Source organism: Harmonia axyridis, chromosome 3 (assembly GCF_914767665.1).
Source record: "Harmonia axyridis chromosome 3, icHarAxyr1.1, whole genome shotgun sequence".
NCBI lineage: Eukaryota > Metazoa > Arthropoda > Insecta > Coleoptera > Coccinellidae > Harmonia > Harmonia axyridis.
In genome coordinates, this window is record NC_059503.1 from 35774292 (window position 1) to 35792321 (window position 18030).

General features: G+C 34.0%; 1 protein-coding gene across 4 annotated transcripts in view; it reads left to right on the forward strand.

The window, feature by feature from the left end:
- The window catches only part of LOC123676230, a 34841-nt gene extending 16811 nt beyond the window's left edge, over positions 1-18030 (forward strand). For 2 of the 4 annotated variants that reach the window (XM_045612005.1, XM_045612007.1), the window contains 4 exons: positions 8772-8953; positions 10837-11091; positions 14504-14695; positions 16692-18030. In XM_045612005.1, coding sequence (XP_045467961.1) covers positions 8772-8953; positions 10837-11091; positions 14504-14695; positions 16692-17119 — 1057 coding nt within the window. In that variant the 3' untranslated portion in view covers positions 17120-18030. The remainder of the gene's footprint in view (positions 1-8771; positions 8954-10836; positions 11092-14503; positions 14696-16691) is intronic. The other 2 variants (XM_045612006.1, XM_045612008.1) reach the window with 2 other exon arrangements.

The following is an 18030-nucleotide window of genomic DNA, read 5'->3' on the forward strand; positions in this document are numbered from 1 at the left end:
AATTATTGAAAAAAAAATTCTTAAAAATAAAATAAACTTTAATTATACTCCGTGAGGCACTTACGATGAAAATATAGTTATAGGTATTTAATTAAACCATTGTGCAAAATTTGAAATGTTTTTTGACCATATACATACCTAGTTGATAGACATTCATGTTCGACATTATTATACCAGTTAAGCTAGTTTTTTGAGTTGAGTCAGAATTGTCGGATCTTATCAATTAGGCATTTCTCACGTGCTAGACGTCTTCCATTTCATTGAACTGACAAGATGGCCCCATTAATTTGTCTAGCCTGAGTCTGCCGTGCTTTAAATATGGTGCTAGAGCAGCTCAAGATCGGGGTTACGTCATATGAGATGTGCATTCTTGATTATATCGTATATACAGGTTGGTTAGAGGACAATTTCTTAGTCTTCATTCCGTTTTATAAAATTCCATATCCTACCAAGATATACATTTTCATATCAGCTGATCAGCTTCTTTTTGAGTGCTTGTTTCCTGAACGGATGGCTTTCAAATTTCGTGAATCTACCTCATCGAAAGCAGCTTCTAGTTGCGCTGAAGTCCGAGAACATAATTCTTTCTTCCTTTTATACTTGGTACTAGAGATTCACGGCTTGGCTTGATTTTCAAGCTTGGCTTGAGTTTGACTTGATTTCAAGTCAAGCTCAAGTCAAGTAGTATTTTTTCAATCTCAAGTATCAATATTCAATCATCATATCAAGCTACTTGATTTTTAGCAGTTTTATTGTGTAGTGTCACAATAAAAATATGATGAAATGAGAAGGAACCTTGAAAAAAATACTTTTATTTATTAAACTTACTGTATAAAAGAACCAAAAAAATGAACGTTTTTGAAATAGAAACATAAATTAATATTGAGAAACCTTCAGACTTTGTTTGATTATATAATTTTCCATCTAGGATCTAAGACGCAGGTGTCTTAGAGGCATCTTATAGATTTGTCGCCTAACCTATTGCGGGTTTTTGTAACTGTAAGAGCAGCTCAGGAAAATTGTCTTTCAACAGGAGTTGAAGATGCTGGCGTTGATTAAAAATCCTTGGGCATTAAGGCCAAGTTTGGAAAGATATTTCTGAAACTTCCAAAATCTACCAGAAGATGAAATAAAAATGTGAGAAAACTACTAATAAAGACACACATCCTCTGGGCGCTCGGGGAATCCCCTTATTTAGTCTAAGCGCGAACGAGATTGCAGAAATATAAGCCGTGCGACGCGTGCATATAAACCTGAAGAGTAATATCAAATCTAGCAATGAATATCTATAATCAAGCCAGCTCAAGTATCTAATTTTCCACAAGCTTGATTTTCAAGTCAAGTAGTTGGTTAAAATGTCAAGCTACTTGGCTTGATGAATCCCTACTTGGCACGGTTCTGCTACAATCAATTGAAGGTTCAAATCGGAAAACAAAATATGTATAACAGAACAATAAAATTATCTTAAAAAAATTAGCAAGCTATATTAAGCTATCTAGTATTTATGAAAAAAAACACTTTATGCGACAAAAAAACTCTTGTGCTTTTTGCATTTTCTATCAATTTCGCAATACAGTGTATGTGAAGAAGATTGAGATGTAAGACAAAGAATATGAAGTGGATTACGTTAGATTTGTACGTTTTATGTTATGTTATATTATGTTTATGACATGATAACACGCTGTGGGAAAATAAAGAATGAGATATTTATTGCACTAGTTCAATTAACAACCACTCTATTCACCGAATCTAGTTCAACTATATTTTTTTCTTTGATTGAAACAAGTTTTATGATTTTTATGCTTTTAATACCAATAAAGTTACATGTTGACAATTTGAGGATTACATTGTGTAACCGAGCAGTCAGCTATTAGTTGAAAAATCAGTAAATACGTTTTATTTCACTCTAGAAACCATCCATTTATATGAGGTTTTCACTATTATTCATTTCAAAGAGTTCGTCATTGTGAAAAGTCCTTGGTCATTAATTTTTTGGAATGGAAAGAAAAGGATTAGATGATTTTTTTTATTGAAGAATAAAGATATGCATGATATAACTGTCCGAACGAACATTTATTTTTTTATGAATTTTCACATAAAACTATAATACAAAAAGTCTTGTCAAAGGCTGAAGAAATGGTTATTCTAAAATTAAAAATGAAGACTTTAACACGTATTTTAGATTCTCACATGTGTTAGAAAAATTCACCAAATCAGAGTAATTTTTGAGATTGTTTCACTCATCCTGAAAAGTGGTGGGACCTCAAAAACGCTGAGGAGAGAAATGTACTTAAACTTTGGGAGATAACGAGAAAACCACGTGGTATAAGCCCCTCTCAAAAATAATGAACAATAATACTGAATACTATAAGGTTATTTACGAAAAATTCGAACGGTAAATCCTTTTGGTGTTATGACTTCCTGATTTCGAACTCTATATGTATAACGTCAAACGTGATATATATATTTTTTTATTTGAATTTTATTTTTCTGAGATGCGCTTTTGAAGAAATCAAAATCGAAGGTGTTCAAATGATGAATAACTTCTATTCTACTTTTAGCAATGCCAAACTAAAAAACTACACTGGGTAGTTCTTAAAGGTACTGATGAAAATTTAAATATCACTGTCAATCTTTTCTATCGGATGATTCGTTGAACTCGGATGATTCGTTGAAGCAATAGGAAGGCAGATTGCGTATATTAATCAATCGGATTTATTCACGAATTTTTACGCGGCTTTTTTTTTCCTCGATCGAGGTCAGTCGACCTTATGGCCATTGAACCGTCAATATAGAAAAGGCAAGAGCCGAAATTATGAATAAACCACCATTCCCAAGAATGAGTGAAATCGTTTAAATGCTAATTTTTCCGATTTGAATACTCTCCGGATCGGTGTTTACTACGGCCAAATTCCTCGAAAAAAAAAATAAATTATCGCCTTGTCACCGATTAATTATTTATGGTTATGGTTGTCGTCTAGGTTGGCGTTTCTTTGGAATTTGCGGCGGAATTATTTCGTATCGGAATCTATTGAAAACCAAAGGATTATCGGTAAGATACTGACGTGTGTGGGGCCTTTAAATTCATAAAATTATTTTGGTGTTATACAGGGTGGCCACTTATTTTTCAATGGGATTGTATTGGTAACTTTTAAACCATAAGGGTTAGAAGGTCGGTCAAATGGAGAAAAAGTTGCATGCATAGAAGCATTGTCAAGCAGTTCAAACAAATCGAGATTATCAGGGCCGGTTATTGAGATATCATAAGAAAAGTAACTTCTGTCTTTTTGATTTTTCTTTTTTTCCCACTTTATTTCAAATATTATCAAAAAATGTTACAGGAATTTTTCATTCGACAGTAAATTGTTCTCAATTTGACGTAATCAGATTTCGTATCCAACCTTTCGTGCTCTCTGGGCCACCCTCAACCTCATTTTCTTCAATACGGACCTGTATATTTTATGACACTTTTCGAAAAAACTTTTAACGCTGAATTCAACGATATATCATACAATGTCATTCAAAGTTGATTTTCAGGTGATTTTGACCCTTATCCAAATTTCTTTGGGTCGGATCTGTAGTGAATGCAATTTATCAAAAACTGCTGTTAATAAAATAGTCAAGAAACGCGAATACAATGATTTTAAATTTGAATACCAAGCCTTCAGAACTTATATCGTAATGATATCAAAATGGGGTTCGATTCTGGAACAAATGACAAATCCAACAATAGTGATTTCTCGCGAGAAGATTGAGAATGTATTGGAAGGTATTCAAGAAGACGAAATAAGCAAATGTATAAGAAGTATGGGTTCCAGTACCATTTTACAAAATGGTGGACATTTCGAACACTTACTTCATTCATGTTCATTTACTTTCGAATAATCATTCGATTTTTCTTTCATTAATTGATAATTCGTTTAATTATTATGAATTGAAATATGTAAATAATTATTACTTGTTTCTTGATTTGATTCTGATATGTTCCGTTTAGTTCAAGATGAGTAAGTTGATTTTCTCATCGAAATGTATTGCTTGTTGTTAATTAAACTAAAGGTACCGAAATGTAATACAGATCCGTCCCAAAGAAATTTGGATACGGGTCAAAATCACCTGAAAATCAACTTTGAATGACATTGTATGGTGTATCGTTGAATTCAGCGTTAAAAATATATAAAAGTATAAGGTTGAGGGTGGCCCAGAGAGCACGAAACGTTGGATACGAAATCTGATTACGTCAAATTGAGGATAATTTACTGTCGAATAAAAAATTCCTGTAACATTTTTTGATAATATTTGAAATAAAGTGGGAAAAAAAGAAAAATCAAAATGACATAATTTACTTTTCTTATGATATCTCAATAACCGGCACTGATAATCTCGATATGTTTGAACTGCTTGATAATGCTTCTATGCATGCAACTTTTTCTCCATTTGACCGACCTTCTAACTCTTATGGTTTAAAAGTTACCAATACAATCCCATTGAAAAATAAGTGGCCACCCTGTATATATCTTGACGAATTATATATCAAACAGATTTTGTATTTTGAAATGATGACTCAAAGCATTACTGAATTTAATATAGTCTTTCAAGTTCCTATTGGTTGTTGGATTATTTCCTGAAAAAAATTAGCTACCTACTCATTAATTCTTAAGAATCGCCGAAAAATATATAAATATATATTTTCAACACTTGATGAATGTGTTCGAAGTGTTTACTTGATCGTTTGAATTCATGAATGGAGTAGCCGAATCCAAACTAATTTTCACGAGAATAGCTTCTTCCATAGTTCTCGAGAAAAGCTTTCGGCATTTCTAATTCTAAATATTCGAAATATTAAGAGGCTAGCTAATTTTTTCTGAAGGTTCATTCTTTCAGACGGAACAAAAATTTTTTTTAGTTTCCAATGATTAACCTTTACAGTCATTAAAGAAACACATTTTTCTAAATCCTCTTGTCTCAAAATTTTTATAATTTACATGTTAGAATGTAAATGATTGAAAAATCGAATAGGAAAAACCCATACCCACGTTTTCATTCAGTTCTCGGAAATTATAAGAGCTTCTTTTTTACACTGTGTCCGTAAATTATGGAACAAATTCATTTTTAGCTAAACATACCATTTTAAGAAATAATCCTGAAACACGTCCATTTTTTATTTTAATTTACCGTATTTCAAAATAATAATCTGATATACGGGGTGAATAACTTTGGGTAATGACATTTTTTTTTTTAAATGGAACACCCCATTTTGCCTCAATTTTCTGATTACTCTAGCTAATTCCAAGAATATAACACATGTTGATTCCAATTGGTACAGGGTGGATAAAAATAATAAATTAAATCTAAGCAATAATTAAAACATTCACGAAAACCAAAAATATTGTAGTACTAAACTGCCATTGAACACCAATATATTACTAAACAAATAATGATATTTCACAAAAAATTGATAATTGATAAGAAATAATTTCTTTCATATTCTGTCTGCTAGACCACAAGTACCAAACATGTTAGGAAAAAGCTCATTTTTATTAATCTACAAAAGTAACAAATTACAGGGTGTTACATTCAAACCAATTGCCGCTAGACAATACGTATTTTTGATAATATTGTTAATTTAACTAATAAAGAATGTTACGCGTTACTTTACGAGCACACACAAAACTATTGTATTTTTGTCCACCCTGTACCAATTGGAATCAACATGTGATACATTTTACATTAGTTCCAGAAGTTAATCAATTTGATTTCAGTAGGACAAATAATTATCTTCCACAATATTTTTTCATTTAATCAATTTTGTTTCGTTAATTATAATGACGCAAATAAACGTGTCAAGTTTCATCAAAATTAATTTTTGGATTATCAATAAAAGACTTTTTTTCTAATAGCTTTGACACCTTGTATCTCGGAAATTAAGCAAGTTAGAAAGAAAAATATATCATTTTTACTTGAATAACCTATCTTCAACGTTCGACGGTTCAACCTTGGGGTAAAATCTATACAGTGTGTCAACCTGAAAATGTACCACCCTCAATATCTCGGCCCCACGCTGAATCAGAAAAATGAAAAAAGAGGTAAACTTTGGTTCCTAGTAGGACCTTTTATACAGTTGGTTCCAATCAATTCGTATCAATCCTATGTGAGCGTGATGATAGCAACTCCTTATATCTTAAATGAGCAGGAGCTTGAGTGAGACCTTGTTTTAAATGTGACTTCTTTTCAAAAATTCCATACTTCATTTTTTGGTAGTTCTCCCGAAAAATAATAAAAGAAATAACAGAATAGTTACGATAACAAGAGTTGCAATGGAACAATGAAATAATGAAAATTTTTTTCTATAAAAGGTGACTTTTAATGTCACCAGAGGAAGAAATCTAAAGATGTCTAAAGAAATCTAAAAGAAGTCTGGGGAACGTGATGGCCATCCAATCAGCCCTCTGTGAGCCGATCCTTACTGGATGAAAGTAAAGTATTAGTTTATTATATTTATGAAAAAGGTCAAGTGTATGTCATTTTTGAAAAGGCCATCGAATTAACTTCAAAACAAGGTGTCACTCAACTCCTTTCCCCATTTAAGATTTGTCCCATTTAAGAGTTGTCGTCATCACGCTTACAGGGTTGATACAAATTGATTGGATCCAAAAGTATAAAAGGTCCCCCTACAAACCAAAGTTTGCCTCTTTTTGCATTGGGGGCGAGATATTAAAGGTGGTACCTTTTCTACTTTGTCACACTGTATATAATTAACACTTTGGTACTATAGTTGCACCCAAAAGTACAAGTACATCAAAGATGGGACCCAACAATCATCCCAATATTCTTAATAATATAAATCAGAATCATTTCTGTTCCATTCGCTTTTTGCAAATAATCAAAAAAAAAAAATTCTCTTTTACACATATCCTTCAATCATGACATGACCTTAATTGTGAATAAGAGGTTCCCTAGAAGATTGCTCCATGTACTTATTCGTGACTATTTCTTGAAAAATAATATTCTCTCGAACGTATTATAGCGTTTGTGCTATATGTAACGAAATGATCAAGATGCACCTCACAGAAAAGGTCGTTATACCCGATCAAATCGTTGCCAGAGGCGAATCGTAATGTCTGGACATCTTGGAACGAAAAAACATGCAAACTACAATTTATCATCAATATGCAATCAGAAAAAAGTGGAAGCATGTCTGTTCTACGGTCTACAACACAACTTAGCGCATACGGAAGTTGTTCTATTCTGAGGTGGCCACACACAACCGATTCATTTCGATTGTTGATGCTCTGTTCTTTGATTTTTCAGTTTTGTCAGAACTATGATCTATTGTGTCACTCTTCTTGATCTGAATGAGGCTTTCCATCTGGTACCAGACTACGAAGGAATTGTAGAATATTCGGCGGTGTTAAAGAATGTCCAATTGGTGCGCCCAAGATCTTTATTCCAATTATGTATATCCATGAAGCTTCTCACTAAATAATCAGGAGATTTTTCCTGGTCCCTACAGATGCTTCGTGGCGTGAAGTACACTTAAAATTCTTCAGCTCAGCGTAGGAGAGCTGAAATATTAAATGCTCATTTTCTGACTTAAATCACACCTTTATCATAAAGAACTGCCTTTTACATATTTGTATACGTATATCTCATGTCATAATGTTATTATGGATAACAGCAATATTTTTCCTTAGAAGCATTACCAACTGGGACGTATATCTCTGAAAGTAGCAGACTTCAAATTTTTGAATTATTCGGAGGTATCTTCCCTCTATTCAAACTTTTTGTCGATCAATATAGTACGTTCGCAGCAAAGTCTATAACGTTAATTCTTCAGGATGGTACTAATATTAATTTAATTTATCTTGTTCATTCGATATGGGATATTTTAAAGCAATTATGAATAATATCTTGATGAAGGAAATGATAAATAATTCTAATGCAATTTGGTTTATTTTCGAGCAATAAATGAATGTGATTTCCTCAATAATTGCCTTTTTTTCAAGCGATACTGATAATAACGCTATAAACTATAAATTATTGAAGAAATTGAAAGAGTTAATTAGCTGAATTTAAAGAATATCAAGAATTTGGTTCAAATGAATACCTTCCTATTATATTTGGAATTATTCATTCGAAGTTCGAAGGAAATTTGAATATTTTTCTGTCGAAGTCAAATCCTGCGACAAAACCCTATAGTGTCAGTGCCTCTTAAGAAGTAATGTCCCGTACTAGACCTAGACATTAAAATGGGAAAGTATAGGTCGTCTGTGTTTTTTCTTCATGGTTGAGCAAGACCCAGGGAAGGTGACTTGCTATTGGCCAAATAGAAACGGGTCTTGTACGTCTAGCCAGACATGAGTATGTGCCTAGATAAGGTTGTGTATGACCAGTCTGCAAAAATGCAGAATTCTCAGACAGTGTGACCTCAGATTACGGGAGAAAAGCAGTGAAGTCTAGGTGTGTAGAGTTTGATTCGATCGAACTGAAAAATGACGTAGGTTATACAAGACAAACAAGTTGATTATAATAATTTTCCACTTTGATTTTTGTTCTGTCACGTTTATTCGTTTGAAAATTCCGATCTTGAAGATTCTAGGAAAACAATCGCTTGATGCTAAATCAGGGGAATATAATGTATAAGTATTTTTTCCAATCATTTCGTGGATTGAGCTTTTTTACGCCTTCGTTGAAATGCTTTTATGAATTGCTTGAGTGTCATTTCAATTAATCCTTTTCATGAATTCAAGTTCATCATCCAACAATATTTTCAGGTCTAAAGACAACTGGATTCAACTGTTGAAGATGAATATACTACAGCAAGTCGGAAGAGTGAACACCTCAGATGCAAGCAAAAATTCTTTAAACTTGACACAATTATTCCCTAACAACTCTAATGAAACCAATCCGTTGGAAGAATTTATTTCGAAGAAAATCAGGACATTCTACCCTTCATGTGAGTGAATGATTTCTAGACGTTTTGAAGGATTGAAGGGTCATTTTATATTATTAATTTTTATCAATATTACTTTCATATGGAGTTACTGTGAAAAACAACAAAAAATTTGAATTAACCCGCCCCTTCAGTTGCCTAGTAACGATATGAGTCTATTCTGCCATTGAACCTCCTTATAGTTAATACCAAACTAAGTTATTTGAATATCTTGCCATATTGAAAGGTCCACGTTGTACACGCAATTGAAAATACGAGTACTTCGACAATGAACAACATCAAAATTGATAGAATAAGCAATTAAATGTTTTTTTTTCGCTAGGCGAGATCTCGCAGAAGCTCGAAACTTGTGCTCGAATACATTGATATTTTCTAATATGGAAGCATTCATGCAAGAAGGTTGACGACTGTATTACCTTATTAGGAGTAGGTACTCGGTATACACGAAGATTGGAACCAATTGATAAAACAAATTGACAATACATTGCTAGGAGAGGCTTCTTGCTTAGAAAGTTCTATTTGGAGGGCTAATCGGTGATAAATATCTAGCCCTAAATGATCTCGATCCATGGCTTAGATTTGAAGGGAATTTAATACTGCTATCTAGATATCTTCATTCCGGGTAAAAGTATGACTTGTTGAAGAAGTAATCACTCAATTTCATGTGGGACATCGTAATAATAACAGATCCCACTAATCAGTGGTGTACTCAGACATAAGCCATGGGGGGATAAAGAAAAAAATTTCAAATTTTCCTTCTTTTGAAGAAGTTTTCCAAAGAATTTTGCCCACTTATAATAAGATTGTGCTATATATGGTTGTTACATATAATGGATATTCCTTCTGGGGGGGGGCTATATCCCCCTTATCCCCCCCTTGGGTACGCCACTGCCACTAATTAATGTTATATTAAGTTATCAAATGTGCTTCTCCTTTTCATATTGAAATACCAATAATACATGTCAACAATTGGTTTACAAGAACGAAATGCTTTCATTGAAGTAACGTAGTCAAACACGTAATCAAAACATTCTGGTTCATCAAGTATTAAGTAATTAACCAAAAGTCTAAAATTCAAGCATTTACCAATAACAGGCCAACAGGGTAAAAATTAATACAGAAACCTAAGAAAAACATTACTTATGAATATGGCTCTGTATTCACATTTCAGAGAGGAACTATATACCAAATGGTAAGCGTAATTTTATTTAGCATGTCTTCGATAGCGCTTAATCATAATCGTTCGACCAGTATACGCACTTACACATTTGTATTTTCATGGTATTTAGAAGCACCATCAAACTATCGGTCCATTTTGTCTGTGGTATGCGGCCTCTCAAATTATGAGCAACTCAAAGGTAATTGAGATGGCAAGAATTAATTAAATTTGGGAAGATTCTATGTTTTTCTTGAAAGAACTATGTATACTGTACTAGCGGAAAGATAGAGGTTAAGAATTCTCAGAGACTGGTGACCAGACTCATTTGGCTTGATTTGGCCAGACATAAGAGTAATTCATATAAACTTCAAAAGCTACATGGACTAGTGACCTTAAAAATACCGTGAGGAAGACGTATTCACTCACCAAAATAATCTAAAGAGTCCCTTATTCATCACAAACTAAAGTAATGCAGCACCTATTTGCTGCTCTGGTGCTCCCTAGTGATGAGTACTTGTGGCAATCAAACATTAAAGTCTATTCCTTTCTCGATAGAAATTTTCTTGATGAACTCTCTATTGCCACTACATCATTCTGTATAGCGTTTTTGTGTATCAGAGCTATGAGTCATATACAAAACATCTATACGGATGTTTGTAGTGACAAAAAATGTCTTCTCGATCTTCTCCAAAACTCCATCGCATGATTCTGACCTGATTTCTTGTAGGTTCCATTCCTGAAGCTCCTTCCCAAGAGTTCAGAACTGAAGAGAAAATGATGAACCTATACTTCAACTATACGCAAGATGATCCAAACAATCAGATAGGCGAAGCTACTTTGAGATTGCACGCGCTTATCCAGAAAAACTCCACGCATGCAGGAGAGGCGAACTGCAGCCACCAAATGGAAGAAGAAGAAAAGGTGTACAGGATTTCCGCTTACTACTATGTTAAGAACTCGAAAGGCAAGAGGAGAGGTAAAGGTATAGTTCTGAATGACAAAGCATGATAAGACTAAGATACACTTATCTAACTTCTGAGACTTGGTGAACTTCGATAACTTCGATATTAAGATGTCTAGAAATATTGGTATGCCCACTCATAATTGAAACTAGCGATTTTTGAAGGACCAGTCTTTTTGATTTTAAGAAGCTTGTTGATACTTTACTTGATTTTTGCATCGTTTCCTCTGTTGATTAATCGAATTCTGCTTTTGTTTCCATGATAATTATTAAGCGCCTTTTAAGGAAAGAAAGGAAGAAAGTTGTCGTTTCCATGGAAAAATTTCCATTTCATTAAATAGTGACTCCTTTGGATGAAAAGTGGACTATCGGGAATTCTGAGTTCGAATCGCCTGAATTATCTCAGTAGACACACCATTATTTTTAGTCATCTAAATTGTCAAAGATACTACTGATACATGCTCTATAGACTGTTCATGGTGATGCTCATGTTAAACGCCCTTAAATAATGAAGTACATATAAGGTATTTCAATAAGATGTTTCATTTTGATATTAAAAAGAAAACCGTATATTTGAAGAGAAAATAACGAATGTTTATTTCATTATGAAAAGAAAGGTATGCCATTAACGATGGAAACGATCAGCCAAATGGACGCCTCGGATATGATTGCAGCACCATATCCTTTTCGTGAAATTTGTCATGACCAATTCGCACATTTGCTGCTGTATGTCTTCGATATCTTCGATGTCACGAATTCCATCTTTTAGGTCTGAAATCGATTGTGGAGCTTTTGTATAGACCTTATCTTTTACGAGGCCTCAAAGAACTAAGTCTAAATGTGTTAAATTACAAGATCTCGGAGCCTAAATATGAAATAACACGGCCATGATAATTTTCTTACAAAATTTTGAGTGTTTCGTTGCTTTTGTGTTACATAGCGCCATCTTGTAGAAAACTAACATCATCCACATCAAAATCTTCCAATTCTTCCGGCCTTGAAAAAAATCTTTTGTGATTGCTCGGTAGCGCAATCCATTCACTGTAACAGTTGTACCACCCTCATTTTCGAATAAGTAAGGTCCAATCACACCAAGTCATCCCAAAAACAGCGACACACACGGTTTGGATTCTTCACATCACTAACTTGTTCCAACAGCTCAAAATTTTCTACAAGTTTCACTATTTTGTCGGACGAGAAGGTGCTTCACGACGACCCAAATGATTTCCTGATCCATCTAGTTTACACCTACACTGTAATTCTTGCCATAAAGTGAGAGCAATATGTTAACAGATTATTTCAATATTTCAAGACAACAAATTCGCCAAGAAGATCAAATTTGTGGAAAAAAGCCCTAGATTTCGCACAATGATATCTAACCATCTCACTCAGAACTAAAAGTTGAACTAATCACACTTTTGTTCACAGAATCTGTATTTGTTTTAAGCACATTTTTGACAATAATATTCCCATTTTTAGAAACTTAACGAATAATTTCATCATTAACGCAAAAACCACGTGATTTATTGAGAATTCGCTTATATGCACAAATTCTAACATTTTACCACATATGGTGGTCAAGATAAGCGTAACCGTTCTTAGAGTTGGTGTCAGTAGTTATTGAGGGTAGATCAGTAGATCAGTTCTCAGTCACAGTGCAGATTCCTTTTGATTCTGTACGGAAATCGACTGATCGATTCTTTCAAATTTCGAAAGAAACCTTCGTATACCAGTTAGAATAAACTCACTAATTTAAAAAAAAAGTAGTTTTGGTTTTATATCAATTTTAAAATAAAAGGATTAATAATTAGTTCAATGGAGAATTTAAAATTTTGTCATCACCTAATAAGTAATTACCAACTTTTCTGAAGCAATACTTTGAGTCAATTGTCATTTATTGCTTTCTTATTTGGCAATATGCATTTCCATTTATTGATATTCTGAATTTTCAAACTGAAATACACGAAAACGTATAATTAATTGCATATAATAGGTATGTTTATTGTCATCAGAATCAGAATGTGAAAAAAATCCAAAAATGTTGAAATTGAGAATAGTATTGAAAGATAAGATCGATTGAGATAGGATTGAAAAACTCTAAATTTCTACAGTGAAATTTTATTTTTTTGTGAAAAAGAAATTGGCGAGTTAATTCTAAACTGCCATACGAAGGTTTCTCCCAAAAATTGAAAGAATCGGTCCAGTGATTGCCGTATAGAAACCAAAATGAATCTCACTGAAGAACCTAGTGGGAACAGTAATGTACAGTCCATCCCATTTTGGGTGAGACAGCCAGGTTTCTCGCTTGTTATTGAAGATAGAGCCTTGCGGTTTTCACGTTCCTGTCCTACTTCTTCGTGAAACTCAAGTTGGTCTTATCAGATTTTGCATAACTGTTTCCGTTCAAGAGATACAGGGTGATCTTGGAAATTGATACTTTTCGGACCCCTTCCTTATCTCCGAAGTTATTAGAAATAATGCTCAGGTAAAAACTACGTCTGAATCAGAATTCTGCGTAGAATCCAGTGGCGTACTCAATATTTTTTTTCGGAGTATGGTTTTGAAGATTCAATACAAACTTATGTTTTTTTTAATGGAACACCATGTGTATCATTACTTCGTTGAATCCGTTATTTTTTTCCCTTCAAAATGATATATGACACTATGTAGGTAGGATGTTCAGAAATGTTAAAAAAACGCTAAAACATCAAATAATGATGATTTTTTGTTAATGGGCAATGGATTTCCCATGGAAAAGAAGAATCAATAATGATAACAATAATTTATAGCGATGACAGCTAGATCAGATTGGTTTTTTCCCTCCAATGCCTACTTGATAAAACAATGCTCCCAAATGCATAGTAGCCATAATAACAACAACCTATTTACATGGCCTATTTACAAAAAATCATCATTATTTGACGTTTTAGTGTTTTTTTAACATTTCTGAACATCCTGCCTACATAGTATCATACATCATTTTGAAGGGAAAAAAATAACGAATTCAACGAAGTAATGATATATAGGGTGTTCCATTAAAAAAAATATAGGTTTGTATTGAATCTTCAAAACCATACCCCGAAAAAAAAAAATTGGATTCTACGCAGAATTCTGAATCAGACGTAGTTTTTACCTCAGCATTATTCCTAATAACTTCGGAGATAAAGGAGGGGTCCGAAAAGTATCAATTTCCAAAATCGCCCTGTATCTTTTGAACGGAAACAGTTATGCAAAATCTGATTAGACCAACTTGAGTTTCACGAAAAAGTAAGACAGGAACGTGAAAACCGCAAGGCTCTATCTTGAATAACAAGCGAGAAACCTGGCAGTCTCTCCCAAAATGGGATGCACTGTACACCTGTAAAGATAAATTTGTTACATCAACTGTATTTGAAAAAAAATGAATTCTTAATCACAGCATCAAATGTTACAGCTAAGAAACGTCTCTGTGACAGCAGGGTCATAGCAGAAAGTAGCAGATACGTGGAACTGAATATGGCAAACGCAGTCAGGGCCTGGAATAATGAACAGAATCTAGGTCTGGCTGTCGAAGTGGAAGACCAAGACGGGAAATTGATGAAAACGGAGAAATACTTCATGGGACCAAGTTGCTCGGTGGGCGTCTGTGAGTGTTTTGATATTAACAAGATTAATCCTTCGTTTGATTGAGCGCATGTTTTGATTGTTCGATTTTTTTGACTAACTTGCTTAACGATAGAAGATATAGAAATTTGCTTGAATTGATTTTTTTTGGAGGAATGGAAAAGAAGTACCTTTTGGTAAATTAATTGAGCGATGGTGCTAATTAACCTTAATCTTATACAACGACATCAGCGGATGATCATACCAGTTTAGGTTTTCTCATGTCTAAAAAGATCAGGATGTCTTTCCAAAACAATACATTTTTTTCGGTTTTGCAATACTATCTATGCAGGGTGATTCAGAAATCAGAAGTACTTTGACAAATTGATTCCACACAATATTCTAATATACTGACAAAGAAACTACAACGCTCAGAAGGAGCTGTTTAAATTTAAAATTTTTTTTGGTAAAACATGAATAGTATAGCAAGAAGTAAATGAAATTTGGACAAAAACGAAGGGTTTACAATTGAAAAAAAAAAGTGTTAATAATGTATTTGTCCACCGCGATTATCTATACACTCCCCAACACGTCTCGGCATTGATGGACTAAGACGATCTATTTCTTCTTGAGGGATACGATCCCAAGCTACATACACTTCACATCTCAGAGCCGCCAAAGTCCGTGGGAGCTGGAGTATATTTCCAAGCCTTCTACCCATGATGTCCCAAACATGTTCTTTGGGCGAAAGATCGGAAGATCTGTGTGGCCATGGCAAAAGATTCACATGGGTCGCTTCGAAAAAGTTTAAACTAACTCTGGTAACAAAAGGTCGATCATTATCTTGCTAAAATATTGGATTCTCGAGCTGGTTAAGGCAAGGGAGAACATATGACTCCACTATTTCTTGAAGTTACAGCAGCGCTGTCATGTTACATCTAATAAAGACTATCGGTGACCTACTTGCATGTGCAATAGCACCCCATACCATAACGTCTACTGTCCGATGTACATGACGCTCAACATCAAACTGAGGTTCACGTATTTCTCCTTGACGTCGTCTAACACTTCTTCGGACATCATGTACACTCAAGGATAATCGAGATTCATCAGGAAAGACGACCTGACGTTATTCCACATTCCAATGTTGACGTTTTCTGCACCACTGTAATCGTTGCCGGCGATGCTCAACCGTCAGAGGTAACACAAGATGGGGTTGATAATGCTGCAGTCCAAAAGATCTCATCCGGCGGTAAACCGTTTGGGCCTTTACAGGATGGCCTTGTTCTCCTAACCACTCATCAGCCAAAGATCGTGTTGTCGCAATTCGGTCTCTAATGACCATAAATCCTAGACGTCGATCTTGAACTTCATTTGTGCCTCTTCGACGTCCGGTGCCTACTCTTCTTCGATTTTGGCCATTATAAAACCACGCTTGACAACATCTCATAACAGTAGTTGGATTTCTGTTCGTACGGTTAGCGATTTCTCAAAAAGACAACCCCGTCACCCGTAGACCAATGATTCGACCTCTTTCAATTTCACTTAGCTGGCGATAAATTCCGCGTACACGTGCTCTAGGCATTTTAACAACAACTAAACATCGACTTTGGATGTCCTCGAACAGCTGGTTTGTATTTAAGTAACAAAAATTGTTCACATAAAAAACCTTTACGATTTTTTTTATTCAAATTCAATCATTGACTCCTTGCTATACTATGTTTTACAAAAAAAAAAATTTAATTTAAACAGTTCCTTCTGGGTGTTGGAGTTCCTTTGTCATTTAGTATAAAAATTGAACAAATAAATATATGTCCGGAAACGCTCAAAGATTTATTTTTATTTTCGTTTTTTCTCAAATAAATTTCGAAATATGGACCTGAATGAATTTGAACCTGCCCTCAGCTATTCTTTATTATTCTCTACTGCAAATTTTCCAATCATCACATTCAAAATTCCTGCTAGCAGTTTTTCTTTTGCTTCAACTAAAAAAAAATACTCGGAACCGCTTCAGACTCTAACAATATTCTTCATTACAGCCACACCAAAACCTATCCCAAATATCATCCTGGACAACGCCGCCAGTTCGGAACAGTTTTTCAGACTATTGGGAAGAAATTCAACATCGCCCCTTACTGGTAATATACTACTGTTACCCACCCTTGAGGTCTGCACCTTGGGATTACCAGTAAATCCTCCTAACAGTTCGAATCTACGCAAGAGAGACTGCAACCTGCTGCAGCTCCAAGACCAGACACACAAGGTCTTAGAAAAGGATAAATTGGAGAGATTGGCAACCCTGACATCAGAATTGAGACCCTCAATGGCTTCGACACATCGCCATTTGAGGCATCAAAGGAACTACCTGGATGAGAAACTTGCAGAAAGTGACACTAAGATATTGATGACCAAAGAGCAGGTGCTTGCATTATTTCACAAATTGAATATAACTAATATACGTACTTGAGCGCTTGTTTTATGTGTATAAAAATTTAAGGAAGAGATTTGAACATGAGTCTGGGATAAACGAATGATTAGTGAACATTTGTAATTAAATGGATTACTTATTGTTTTGGGAATTCTAATAGCCAGAAAATCCTTACCCTTCTTGAGGGTCAATGCATATATTGTATCTACCCTTGATGCTCCTGATAATTATTTGTGGAATTTGTTTCATAAGCAAGATACTAGAAGAAACTTCCAGAAATAATGGCTTTAGTAGTCCAAGACTCTTGATCACCTTTTCTCTCAACTTAATAGGGAATGTAAGACTGTTTTAAGTATTTGAAAATGTTAAGGATCCAGCATTACTTAACTACAGCTTATTTATTCTAGTGGAATTTGTAACTTAATCACAGAAATTCATTAATCTTTACTCGTGAACTGGATACGTTGATAGTTGATATAACTCCAAATTGGCGGATGCGCTAAAATCAATTCATATCAACTTCAAGAATAACCTCATGCCCTAAAAATACTCAGAAAGCATCTACGAGTTATTCACTTCGAATAGTCTTTTTCTCAATTCAATTGTAAATTTTTCTGAAATTTATTCTTATAGATGAATAAATGTAATGTGCAAGTATGTAATAGTTTTAGATTTATTAGGTACATACTACTAGGTTTAAAATCTCCTGATTTGTGAAGATATAATGTCTTACTAGTTTTCTTCACGTGGAAGACACATCTTGTAAATAGTTTCTAATTATTTTTTTTGACGAATAAGATGAAATTAGTTAAGTTTTTATTGTAGATATTTATATTTGTACCTTCTTTAAGTCTTTATGTTGATTTTATAGATTTATATTCCCAATAGATCGTTAGATATATTGAAAATGTATCATATCCTTATATTGTATTAAATTTGTTTAATAATTA